The 13,195-nt window shown below is 39.7% G+C and overlaps 1 protein-coding gene across 2 annotated transcripts in view; it reads left to right on the forward strand.

Annotated features, from left to right (window-relative positions):
• Positions 1–13,195, forward strand: part of MAPK14 (mitogen-activated protein kinase 14) — a 32,469-nt gene that overhangs the window by 16,546 nt on the left and 2,728 nt on the right. The window contains exons 7-11 of one of the 2 annotated variants that reach the window (XM_083619347.1): positions 7–121; positions 468–539; positions 6,099–6,178; positions 11,661–11,739; positions 12,492–12,665. In XM_083619347.1, coding sequence (XP_083475473.1) covers positions 7–121; positions 468–539; positions 6,099–6,178; positions 11,661–11,739; positions 12,492–12,665 — 520 coding nt within the window. Of the gene's footprint in view, positions 1–6; positions 122–467; positions 540–6,098; positions 6,179–10,095; positions 10,176–11,660; positions 11,740–12,491; positions 12,666–13,195 lie in introns of both variants that reach the window. The other variant, XM_083619348.1, reaches the window with a different exon arrangement.

Here is a 13,195-nt window from a genome sequence, read left to right on the forward strand (position 1 = left end):
CTGCAGATTCTGGATTTTGGATTGGCACGACACACAGATGATGAGATGACGGGGTATGTTGCCACTAGGTGGTACAGAGCTCCTGAGATCATGCTGAACTGGATGCATTACAATCAAACAGGTATGGTGTCTCATTAATCAAACCATCAGAGATTTGTATAATAAAACTGTATCATATAATTCTGTGGCACAATGGAATTGCCTCACTGTTGTAATATAAGATATCTAATTTTTCAAGCATAATTTGACATCTATATCGTTAACGGAATCAGGTCTGCATCTGAAACTGTCAAATTCATGTTTATCAAGAGTACAAATACGTGCTTTTTCTTGCTGTCATACTAAAGCTAAGCATTTTAGGATTAGGTTAACCATTACAATTGGTTTTATTTAAATCTTTTGGAATACTGGAACAGAGATCTGGCTAGAGGAGTCTGGCTTCTAAATTCATTCTGCTTTTTCCTCAGTTGATATTTGGTCTGTTGGATGTATTATGGCTGAACTGTTGACTGGAAGAACGCTATTCCCTGGTACAGACCGTATCCTTTAAAAACATCTAAAAATTAACTGAAACTCATTTTCACACACAGCAACATGTAACCCAAGGAAGACTTAGGAACCAGCTCTGCACTTTGGTGTTGGAATTCTTTCTATGCAGATGAATGCATTTTGAGAACTACTGCTGCATTCTCCAATAATGCTTTTTGCAGGTGGTTGAAATGCATTATTTCAGTCTGTGGTTTAACAATAGGGTTTCACTTTCTCTGTCTTTGCTTGTTCTTCTCTTTAAAAGCTTTGAAAGTGGCCTTCCACCTTGAAGGGAAAATGTAATTACTTTTTTCAGCATCTCTGAGATCTGTTTTCCAGTTCCAGTAATTCAGATGTCCTGTCAAACTACTTCAATTTTGATACTAAAGTTCTATGAGAAGACAGGTTCCCTCATAATGTTTAGCAGCCCCAAGTCAGTAAAAGGGAAGAATATATAATCTACAGGTAGATCTGTTAATCTGTTCTTATGTAACTTGTAAATATGACACAAAATAAAGGATTCTGTGTTGGCCCATAAGAAAAAATCCAAAATCCATATTATGGCAATACTTTTATGAAGCCAACTAAAATAGTGGACAAGCAATCGAGTTCTCAAATCAAGACTTGGGAAGAGAATGCATGGCTGGTGGTAACACCATGGCTGTGCATTTTGGAAGAGTCTAAAGGCAAAATGTTGGAAGAGGTAGTAGGTTGTCACATGGAACTCTTAAATGCTGTGTTGCTGTTTCGTTGTACCAAGGTTTACTTGAAAGGAAGAAACAATAGCAAATTTCCTATCTTTGGAACTACAAAAACCAGCTGTCACTCAGGTCTGTCTCCATCCTTACATGAAGCACACAGGTTTATGTTTTGTGTGACTTGGATAGATGGAAAAGCAGAATAAAAAGGAAGGGCTATAGCTCTGGGTTGGAGCATCTGCTTCTTACCTTCCTAAAGAGAAAGGGAGTCTTATTAACAAAAGTGTACTTTTTTTTACCTTGCACCCCACCTATACTTAACTTTTACCCACCTGAACTTTCTACCTCTGATAATATAAATACTATCTACTTTCTCTTCATTCTTCTCTACCTGTCCAGATCACACAAAAAGTAAACCTGTATGGCATTTCACCTAAAGACAGAAGCAAACCAGGGTACCAGTTGTTTTTTTGTAGGTTTTTTATATATAAATTTTGTTTTAAAAAATAAAGATGGGAAATCAGGCATTATCAGCCCATCTTTATACCTTGGTGCAACCTGATGCCTGCATAGCGCTTACAGAGCCTCATTTGAATGTCTGCTGCTTCCTCCCGCATTATGCCACAGGACTCTTTATCAAGTGCAGACTCATGGCTTTACCACTAGCTAAATATTCTGTCCCCAGCCCCCCATTTTATCCACACAACAGCCTTAGGCTGAGCAACAGGGACTGGCCCAAGGTCATCCAGTGAGCTTCATGACTGAGTGGGGACTTGAATCTTGGTCTCCACGTCCTAGTCCAATACTTAAGCCTCTTTAACATACTGGCACACTTTATAATATAAAAAAGCATTCTGTGTATAATTCAGAAGATGTATTTGGTCCCTAATCTGAAGTCTGAATCATTGGCAGGTTCCGTGCAACCCTTTTATCAGTTATTAATGGAGAGATCTTGAAAGATAAGAATATCTTGATATTCTGTCCAGTTGCACTGTGTCCACCAAAATATGTTCTATGGGAATGAAACATTTAAAAGTTTCCGGGTTATCCGTCTAAAAGTAATAAATAAATGGATTGAATCCTAGGGAAATAAAATATATTTTTGCATTTAGTTTTCCGACTATTAAATATTTCATGAAGGGGAGTGTGTGATGTTGATCTTTGTGGAAAAAACTAACACATTTATTTTAGGTTTTAGGCTAATATTAGAAGGTGTGAAGATGGTCAAAGTCATTTATTTTATGGTTGTTTTTTACCAAACTTTCCCAGAATAGATGAGGCAAATGTGAAAACTATATGATACATTTATAGCCTACATGTTGGATTTTTTCCTTGTTTTTGTTGTGTTACCCTTTGCTTTCACTTCTTCCTGTTCACTTCTCCTTTTCCAAGACCCTTACAGTTGTCTTTCTCCTTCTCCTTTTCTGTCTGAGGTATGTAGAAAAAAAAGTTTCTTGCCTAAAGAGCAAAATAGACATGTTTTAACTATGTTGTGTGCAATTTTTATTTTTACAATATAAATATTTGTACTCTCTTCTCTATTACATGTACATGCTCCTCTTTTTGAATGGTCCTAAATGAAGTTGTGTTTGCCTTCCACAAATCTTCACTCCATATGTGGCAGTTATTTAAGGCTAGGGTGGGGAGTGATAGCCATTTCTGTCAGCTTCTTAATGGGAATAATGGATATGCATTCAAGGAATAATAACACATTGGCTTACATTATAGGAACTCTGTGAGTACACACAGCATGCAAATTGGTTTAACCAGTGGCAGGAATTTGTAAAGCAAGCTTTTATTGCTCAGCTCTTGGAAATCAGATTTGCAGGAGATAGTGGGTTTGGGGGCTCCATTAGTGGGAGTTGCCAACTTAAACACTTGATGATCGGCAGCTACAAGTAAGGGAATGATTAAATGCCCAAGCTGTAATTGGTTAATATGCTGCATGTGCAGACTTAACTTCCATAGCTAAATTATGTGTTTTGAAAATTGCTAGAGGTTTGAGCATAACCAAAGTTGTATCTGGTAGTACTGAGTAAAATCTAATATAGTTATTGCTGAACAGAGTTCATATTTCTTCTACCCTGACCCATATTAGGGTGCTCTCCATATTTTGAAATTGTGAATAGGGAATCGGGGGCTGGGCCTGTGTCTTCAAGTAATGTACCTTGATTAACCTATGTGGGACAAGTTCTTTTTTAAAAAAAAATCTTACTAACTGCATTGCTACAATGATCTGGAATGATTAATTGGACTGTGATATAGAATTTGTTATGAACATGTTCTAAGTCAGGAAGATTTCTCAAAAAGTAGCCATATCAGAATAACGTGTTCTGGGTACTCTTGGCCTTGAATGCCCACTTGGACCTGGCATCTGGATTTTGCTTTAAACTTGGCTTTTTGCTCTATTCACTGTTGGTTGTGGTAGCAAACTTTTCCCTTTTCTGTATGGTCAGTATTGGGACTTGCCAGTTCTTGAAATTCATTCTTTTCTGAGATCTGCATGCTTTTCTTTGCTTATGGCTTTCTATGCACTCTTTTTACTTTTGCTTTGAGTTTACTAACAACTCTTTTTTAGTTAAGTTCACAAATTATATTGTTGATATATAGATGCAACAATCTTGTAATATTTTAATTGATTCATTGTGTTGGTTAGCTGCTTCCAACTGACTTCTGCTTCTTGCCATAGAAAAGGCTTTGTAGTGATGTAATTAATGTTTCTGCATGTACGCAGCAGACACAGTCTGTAAAAAAAAAAAAAGCACTGACAGCAGAGATATCTGTCATTACATTCAGATATCACTTAACTTTCAAATACTTCGAACAACCAGAAAATGGTTGACTTACCATTATTTAAATGGCACATGGATTCATACTTTTGGTTGTACTATATAGTGTTCCCTTGTTTTAATTTACAATCTTGTGTGTTAACTTGTTCTGGCTGAAGGCTGAAGCAAATAGATGAAAACTGGCATCTTCTTTCAAAGATGAGCCTACATTGTGCAGGTTGTGGTTGGAGGCCTCAATTCAAATCCAGCCCAGAATTCACAAAGTAGCTTTTGGGAAGTTACTGCTAGAAAGTAACTTGCTTTAAGGCTTAGTATAACTAAGGTGGGAATTATTTTGCAAATTGAATTTATATCCTGCCATTCCTTAGGACAGCCTTGATGCAGTTTCAAATTCAGGAGATTAGATTTTAATCTTCAGGGGCTGGAAAGTTCTCACTCTCCAATAGCTATGGGATTTCCTATGCAGTCAATAACTTTTTCTCACTCTCTCCACCATTGGGAGCATTGCTCATGAGCCTCAAGCCTGCTTTCCGATCTTAAGGATAGCAGTTCCAGGTGGGGTGTAACTTCTAGGGCCCCTAAGGAGTTTGTGACTTTTCCAATCAGTTCCCTGCTTTGTTACACTAGCTGTTGTCCGCAAAACTCCCTGAGAGGACAGTGGAGGGAAGCAAGTGTGACTCATTAAAATATATATAACTGCCCATTAAATACTATGATAAAATGTGCAGATGGGTTTTGCTGACATGGGGTCTCCAATTGTAATAAAAGTCACTGATTTCACAAAAAGGATTAGGACTGAGTGTAAATAGTGTTGACCGCCAACTTCTACAAAGTAGAAGGGTTGACAGCACCTGAAGTAGCCAGCATCCTAGAAAGCATTTAGCAACCTTTCCCAACCTGGTGCCCTCCAGATGTTTTGGATTAAATTTCCCACCATCTTCTGACCATTGGCTGGGCAGGCTGGAGTTGATAGGAGTTGGGAGTCCACTAGGTTGAGGTAAATTGGTTTTGTGCACTATTAAAATTAGCCTCAAAGTTGCTACTTTACTCAAGCTTTAAAAGTTAAGTGACAGCAATTTCTACTTACAGGTAGATAGCCGTGTTGGTCTGCCGTAGTCAAAACAAAACAACAACAAAAATTCCTTCCAATAGCATCTTAGAGACCAACTAGTTATTGGTATCTGAAGAAGTGTGCATGCACACGAAAGCTCATACCAATAACTAACTTAGTTGGTCTCTAAGGTGCTACTGGAAGGAATTTTTAATTTAATTTAATTTGTTTCGAGCAATTTCTGTTTTCACTATCACCAGTGCATGCTAGTCTTTTACCAACTGCTTCTGCCACTAAATCTTAACTGTTACTAATGACTGGGAGTATAGGTCTAACCTAAAATAATCACAGAGAGCATCAATTATACCTGTTAATCACCATTGTATTCTGATTGCAAAATGTGCATGTTTGCCACTATTGGATAGTAGCTTGGAATGGTGGACAAGCCTTAGTAGAGCAATTAGAATATAGAGCATAGAGCAGAGCAGAGCAAAAAAAGCACTTTAACCTTAGAACCTCAACGAAGCTGTCTTCAGTTTGTCCTTTGGGCAGAAGCTTGGGTATATTTTCTCTTGTAAGGGTAGAAAGATTTAGACTGTAAAGCTACAGTTCTAAAGATTCTAGGTGCACTCATTCTATTCTGAATTAGGAATTGCCTCATCCCTTCCATGAACAGGAAAATTGCAACTTGTGAAAGAGGAACCACATTGGGTAAATTCAACCTTGCAACAATTGATCACTCACATAAGCAGTTGTCTCCATATGTTAGCTGCTTGCAGAAACAAATGTGGCTAAATGTGTCCACATTTCTTGAACAGATTTGGGTGTAGGATTTTCATCAGGTGGATATTTAAATGGTATGTGTCTTCTACATTAGATGTGTGCTAATATTACTTATTATTATTATTTATTATTATTTTGATTGAGACATTTGGTTTTCTTTTTTCCCCTTTAGTTTTATTCGGCTGCTGCTGTGATTTTTTTCCTCCCATTTTATTTGTCCCAGCATTTTCCTTTATGGTCCATCGTTAGATATTGATCAGTTGAAGCTCATTTTGAGACTCGTTGGAACACCAGGGCCTGAGCTTTTGAAGAAAATATCTTCAGAGTCTGTGAGTTTAAAGCTTGACTGTAATGCCTTGCCTTTTTGGATTTTGTGTTTTCCCTTTTGCTTTGCTTGCTTGTAGACTGCATCTATCTCCTTCCTGGTTAGTTTTGTCTTAAGCTTGTTTCCTTAGACACATCTTATTTTCCTTGGACACATCTTGAAGCCTCCCCTCTCTGCCTCTGTACTAGTCTTCATGTCCCATCTTACCTTCTTCTATTTTCTGTCTGTAGGCTATACTAAGCTTAGCTGAACACTGTGTACTTCATTGCACACTCTTGTTAAACGCTGTTAGGCACATGCTGCTACCAATATCCCATATATATCACATCTCCTAATGGATAGTGCTTTCTTTAAGTTGGATTTTGGGACTTGCATTGAGTGCTCTTCCACAAGCTGTTTCAAGAAGGGGGAAATGTTTAGGAACAAGTATGAGCATGAATCATGTTAAAAGCCAGACAGTAAATTCCTGTTGTCACTAGTGCAAACAGCTTGTTGTTGGATCATAACATTGACCTCAGTCCTAAAAGTGCTCAGTCATAAAGGTGATATCCATGGAAGTAATGATATAGCTGGGGTTTCCCCTCCATAAGTAGGATTGTTCTGCATTCATGGGATGATAGCTAATCTACATTCTACACTACAACATAGGGAGCAGCTGGGTGTTGCAGCTTACCAGAATAGGAATGAAAGTTGGGTAGGCGCCCCTGTGCGAGTGCAGGTTTGGCTTCACCAGTGTGCCTCTGCAATCCTGTCACCACTGCTGCCTGGTCCTCCTCTATCCCTGCAGCGCCCTAGTAAGAAGCAGCAATGCCACTGTCAGTAGGGTAGCACTGTTGCCTACTCTCATCACACTGGTCACTGCTACTTATGCATGGATGATTTTGTTGTATAAAATATTTTGATTAGAAACTCATTTAAAATAGATCTACAAGCACCCTAATTTAGATTAGGCTTACTGAAGAGATTGAAACATGTTCGGAAATAAGAGGGGAAATGAGCTGAAAGGAACCCACAGATTCAACATATCCATATTTGTTTACTAAATACATGTTTGCCGGTTTAGCCATAAAGCAGTGGTGGAGAGCCAGGGTGGTGTAGTGGTTAAGAGCGGTGGACTTTTAATCTGGTGAACCGGGTTCACTTCCCCACTCCTCCACGTGCAGCTGCTGGGTGACCTTGGGCTAGTCACACTTCTCTGAAGTCTCTCAGCCTCACTCACCTCAGAGTGTTTGTTGTGGGGAAGGAAGGGAAAGGAGAATGTTAGCCGCTTTGAGACTCCTTAAGGGGAATGAAAGGCAGGATATCAAGTTCAAACTCCTCCTCCTCCTCCTCCTCCTCCTCTTCTTCTTCTTTTATCACTAAATGGAGTGTGAGGAGGATGGGCCTATGAAACCTGTACCCCCTTACCCCCTTAAGGTCTGCTGCTTGAAGAATTGATACTGGAACAGGGAGATGGGGAATTACAGCAGCAGTTTTCAAATAGGTAGGGCACGGAAAGGGGTTGTTCCCACCAATCACACCACCCTTCTTCATAGGCTAACCAACAAGCAGGTATTTAACAAACACAGCTGTTGAGCCCCCAGTAGTTTTCTGGAATTAGGCTGATGGTACTTGAAAAATGTTTAAAAGTTATAAAAATAAAAAGGATTCTTCCTTCTGTGAAGTGCTGTGAATAGATGAAATAGATAAGAAAGACAATGATGCTTATAGTCCTACTTTTTCACCTTTTGTACATCTTGGTTTTTGCTTCAGGAGGACCGAGTAATCAGCAGTTGGGTCATACTACAAGAAGTTAATGGATCATTTTTTCTGAGTTAAGGAAATAACTGGCTCCTAAGAACGAGCATATACTGACAGATGGATTTTTATTGTTTCTATAGTGCCATCTGTGCATATTGCATTTTACAAAGAACATGTTTGATAGGACCCAACCCCAAAGTGTGTGTTCTTAGAAGAACAAAGCATATGTTCTTACCTGTGCTGTATATCCATTGAAGAGAGTACTGAAAAGTCTAGCCCATCCCTTTATAGCCTTCTAAATGAGGGTCTGCTTTGGAGTAATGGGATTTTAAATGGCTGCATCTGCTCATAACTTTCTGCTTTGCAGTATCAGTAGCTACATGTGTCCACAGCCAACTTGGCCCAGATCTTATCCAGAAAACAATGCTGAGTGAAAAATTCAGAATTAGATGACAATGCATACTGCAATACAGCAGCTTGTCACCTTAAGCATCTTCATACAGTTATTTGAGATGAAGTAGCAGATGAAGATTCTTCTTAGGCTCATACCAGATGGTTGTCTGGAATACCCTTGCTATGAAACATGGATCAGATGCAGTCTTGACTGGGTGTGTGTTAAGTAGCAAAAAGTATGTAAACTGTTTTGAATAAATGTAGGAATGATTGCCAGGAGGTAAGTAAAGGTATAAAATGGCAGCATTGAAAAGCAGGGCATTTGAAGTTAGAGAGTGATTTTAACTCCCTCTGTGTGCCCCAAACTTGAGCTGTGTATCTTTTTAGAGCAGGAAGGATCAGCTTTTTTGTTCATATACTTGCTGTGTATGAGCCCTTTTGTTGACTGGGTGGGGGATAGAGAAGAGCCATGCTGCTCTTGTGTGTTTGAGGGTATTAGAGGGGTAATAAGAGATGGTGCCATTGTAGTTGAATCAGATTGGTCTCCTGCTTACCCCACCCATCTTACTTTCAGGTTGGGGTTGTAACCATAAGATAACAGATCTGAATAGAATGTAAATCAAACTGTGCCTTGACAAACACATAGCCTTTGCCTTTCTTTCCTGTTGCGGAAGTTGGTAATATTCAGGCTAACACATTGTCACTTTTCTCAGGACTTCTTTCCATTGGTTGTCTAATTTAAGGGAGATAATAGAATCACTAAAACTTCCAGTCTGTAGTAATCTCCATATATGCATACCCTTTTTACCCGTCTGAAACATATAAAGGCCTGAAAGTAGGCCCATTGTCCAGCCAGTTTGGAGCCTGTGGTTTAATTAAAAATCCTACAGTGGAGGAAGAACTGTGGAGGATTCCACCCTCCCAACTTGGCATGAATCCCAATAAATAAGAAGTTTTTTTTGCTTTTGTAGACAAAGCAATGTCAAATAGTATCAAATAGCAATATTATCTAAATAGGGAAATTAACTAGATTTTTAAAGTTGTGAAAACTTTTTAGGATAAAAAATTATTTCAGTAAAAAGACTTTATTTGGTTCTACATATAATTAAAGCATAGCTAGACAACATACTTGAAAAAAATCCTTGTCCTCTTTCCTCCCCATATATCATGTGCAGTTGAACAAAATTAAATGCTGTATAAAGAAATGTGCTACATGAAGCTTAACCTCACTACTATGCACTACTATTCACTGTACAGATGTTTATTTTGCCATAGTTGCCATTAAATTGGCTTTCTCTTTATCACTGACACCTAACATTTTTGTGCAATGCGAACTGCATTCTAACATTGCATATTTCTCTATTAGCATTCATATGGACGAGTATCTCAGACACTGCATCCTCGGTGTTTTAGCTTGTACAGCAAAAGAGTGAAATCTAAGCTTTGTAAAGCCAGATAGAATAAAATAGTATATCTTTAGCAGCCATCAATTGGCTCACTTCCTTGTTCAAGGCGACTTCTGTTTCTAAAAGGGGCCAGCACCCAGTTTAAGGCTGCCAATTGATTATTATAAACAGTGAGCAAGCAAGCATCTGGCTTTACCGAAATATTATTAACTGTTTTCTGATTTTACTTTCTGGTCTGCTTTCCTGTAATACAAAGATGGTGTGACACACAGAGTGGTAATTGCCTGTAGTGTGCAGACTAGATGCTTTTTGCGTAATTGTCTTGATTGTATGTTCACACTGATGCTGAAATATTAACAAAGCCCTTGACTAGGCACCTAAGATATTAACCAGCTTCAGCAGATAATGCGTCTGACGGGGACACCCCCTGCATATCTCATTAACAGGATGCCCAGCCATGAGGTGAGATGTGGCAGGGTGTGCATAGTGGTCTGCAGATCAAAACATTTCTTTATTCATGGATCTTTAGCCCATCTTCCAGGGCATAGGCCTACTAACGCTGCTCACAAAATTGAAACAGCATAGAACACTTAAATACATTATCACAACTCTGTCCCCCAGTCTAAAACCAACGGTGTTTAAAAACCCCAGCACACTGCGCTTAAACAGAAGATAGACCTGAAAAGTTCAGAATGTACTTTAAGGCAAATATAATTGGGTCTCATGAATTCGTAGAGGTGGAGCTACTACAATAGAAGTCTGTCTCTGCCAGAGGACTAGAGATTAAGGCTCTCAGGGCCCAGGCAGGCCCATATGGGTGTAGGCAGTCCATCAGAGAACCTGCTGCCAAACACTTTAGGTCTTTAAAGGCTAAAACCACCACTTTACATTGAGCCTTGAAGCAAGCTGGCAACCAGTGAAACTGGTATTGGGTAAGGTTCTCAAAACACCTAGCTCCCACAAGCATTCTAGCAGCTGAGTTTCCAGTCCAGACGACTCTGGGGTTGCGGCACTCATCTCGCTTTACAGGCCGAGGGAGCCGGCGTGTGTCTGCAGACAGTTTTTCTGGGGTCATGTGGCCAGCATGACTAAGCCACTTCTGGCGCAACCAGAGCAGAGCACAGAAACACCTTTACCTTCCCGCCAGAGCGGTACCTATTTATCTACTTGCACCTTTTTTGGCATGCTTTCGAATTGCTAGGTTGACAGGAGCTGGGACCGAGCAATGGGAGCTCACCCCGTCATGGGGATTCGAACTGCTGACCTTCTGATAGGCAAGCTGAAGAGGCTCAGTGGTTTAGATCACCCGCGTCTCTCTATCCAGAGCACATTATGATAGTCTAATTTGGAGGTTGTCAGAACATCGATAAGTGAGGCAAGGGTTTCTTCCTCATAGAGCCACAACTGGTGAACTTTCCTAAGCTGATAGAAGGCTTCCCTTTATAGTAACTAGGGTTTTTAAAAATGTGCTACTGCACAGCTGTAGGCAGCATAATTAGCTTATACTTTGGGTCATTTAATAGCAAGTAATGAAAATCCACAAAAGAGAACGAAATTTGCTGAAACTTTCTAATTAAGTAGTCAACAGATTGTAACTATCCAGTTAAAATGGGACTCTTCTAGTTAGTTGCAGAAATAACATTTGTATTTGGTTAGTGCTCAACTACATAAAGACACCTGGATGCCACTGCTGACCTCCAGGAACTTGTCCTCACTTGCTGCAACCTTCAGTACATAACAGGCAATGTTCTTCCAGCCTTACAACTCATAGTGCCCTAGTTCCAACGCTTGTTAATTGTATCTCTGTCGCTGTGGTCAGTCTGGATGAGAAGGGGTTGAGGATAAGATACATGCTGATTAAGCTCAAGCAGGAAAAAGTAGGCACTCGCAGGAGCTTATAATGATTAGGAGGCACAACCTTAACAAAACGTTTTTCTTTTTCTCCAGGCAAGAAACTACATACAGTCTTTGTCTTACATGCCGAAGATGAATTTTGAAAATGTATTTATTGGTGCCAACCCCTTGGGTAAGACTTATCAGCAGTTCCATTACAGTGGAGAATCCAACATGCAAACATTGAGATGTTTAATGTCTCTCGAGACAGACTGATGTTTTAAAGTAGTGCTCTTTGTCCAGGTGGTGGAATAACTGTTTATTTAAAATATTTATGGACTGCCTTTCTCAACAAAGTCAATGTGAGGCTCAAGCCCACAACCCTGAGATTAAGAGTCTCCTGCTCTACTGACTGAGCTATCCCAGCTCATTAAGTTCAACTCTGCATCTTAGTGGAAACTTGCTTTATTTGTAAATTTTGGTTCAAGAGATAATACAACCAAGTGTTTGTTTGTTAAATACTACTTGTAGCTTCCTATCTGAAGAGGAATCCAAAGCTGTCCACTCAGATTTGTTTTCTTGCAGGTGCTATTTGCAAAGCAGGTATTGATTGCATAACGCTTGGGGTATATTTTAAAGTAATACTCCCAAGTACAGCTTGAACCATAAATTACTCTCCATTGTGAAATTATAATATTCCTTGGACTGCTGGGACTGAATCTTTATCTACTATAGTTGGGATGGGGAACTTTTGGCCCTCTTGATGTTGTTGGACTCCTGACTTCCATTAGTCCCAGCCATTATGGCCAGTGGTCGGGGTGATGGGAGTGGTAGTCTAGCCACATCTGAAGGGCCACAGGTTCCCTGCCCTACAGCTTCAGGTGGGACTTTTTAAGAACTGTTGTACAATAATTCTCTCTCCTCCTCATCTCTTGACCCCTGCAGCTGTAGACTTGCTGGAGAAGATGTTGGTGCTGGACACAGACAAACGAATCACTGCTGCTGAAGCATTGGCTCATGCCTATTTTACGCAGTATCATGACCCAGATGATGAGCCAGTGGCAGACCCCTATGATCAATCCTTCGAAAGCAGAGAACTTGATATTGAAGAATGGAAAAGTAAGTTTTCTGGGAGACTGATTTGGTAAGACAGGTCTTGATGGGTGACATCTATTACTGTATGCTCATATAGTAAAAGCAAAACTTGACAGGAGGTGATAAAATACAATGCAACTCAGTATTACTTTGAATAGAGGAGGCAGGGGGCGGTGGGAGAAATAGCTCAATTCTGGTGGTATATTGTAAAAATAAATAAAAAATACAGTCCTTTGAATTTGATGTCAAATTAGGCCTGAACCTAATTGGTGGGGGTTCACAAAACCCTTCTTATTTCCATGTGCTGTTCATTGTCAGTAGTGCTTTCTACAACTTGCAACATATTTGCCTTTAAAACTGAAGAAGTGGGAGTTCTGTCAGATTGAATGATTCTGTAGGGAATAATGTAGGCAGCATAATACGCAGTTAATCAGAACTGGATACATGATGTCACAATCAAACTGGTGTGAGGGGAGCCCTTGCTCTGTTGGGGGGGGGTGGAACACATCCAATGTTTCTCACATCCTGCCCAACCGTTGCCAAAATGGAGGTGT

This window comes from Podarcis filfolensis (assembly GCF_964270895.1).
Source record: "Podarcis filfolensis genome assembly, chromosome: 6".
Classification (NCBI taxonomy): Eukaryota; Metazoa; Chordata; class Lepidosauria; order Squamata; family Lacertidae; genus Podarcis; species Podarcis filfolensis.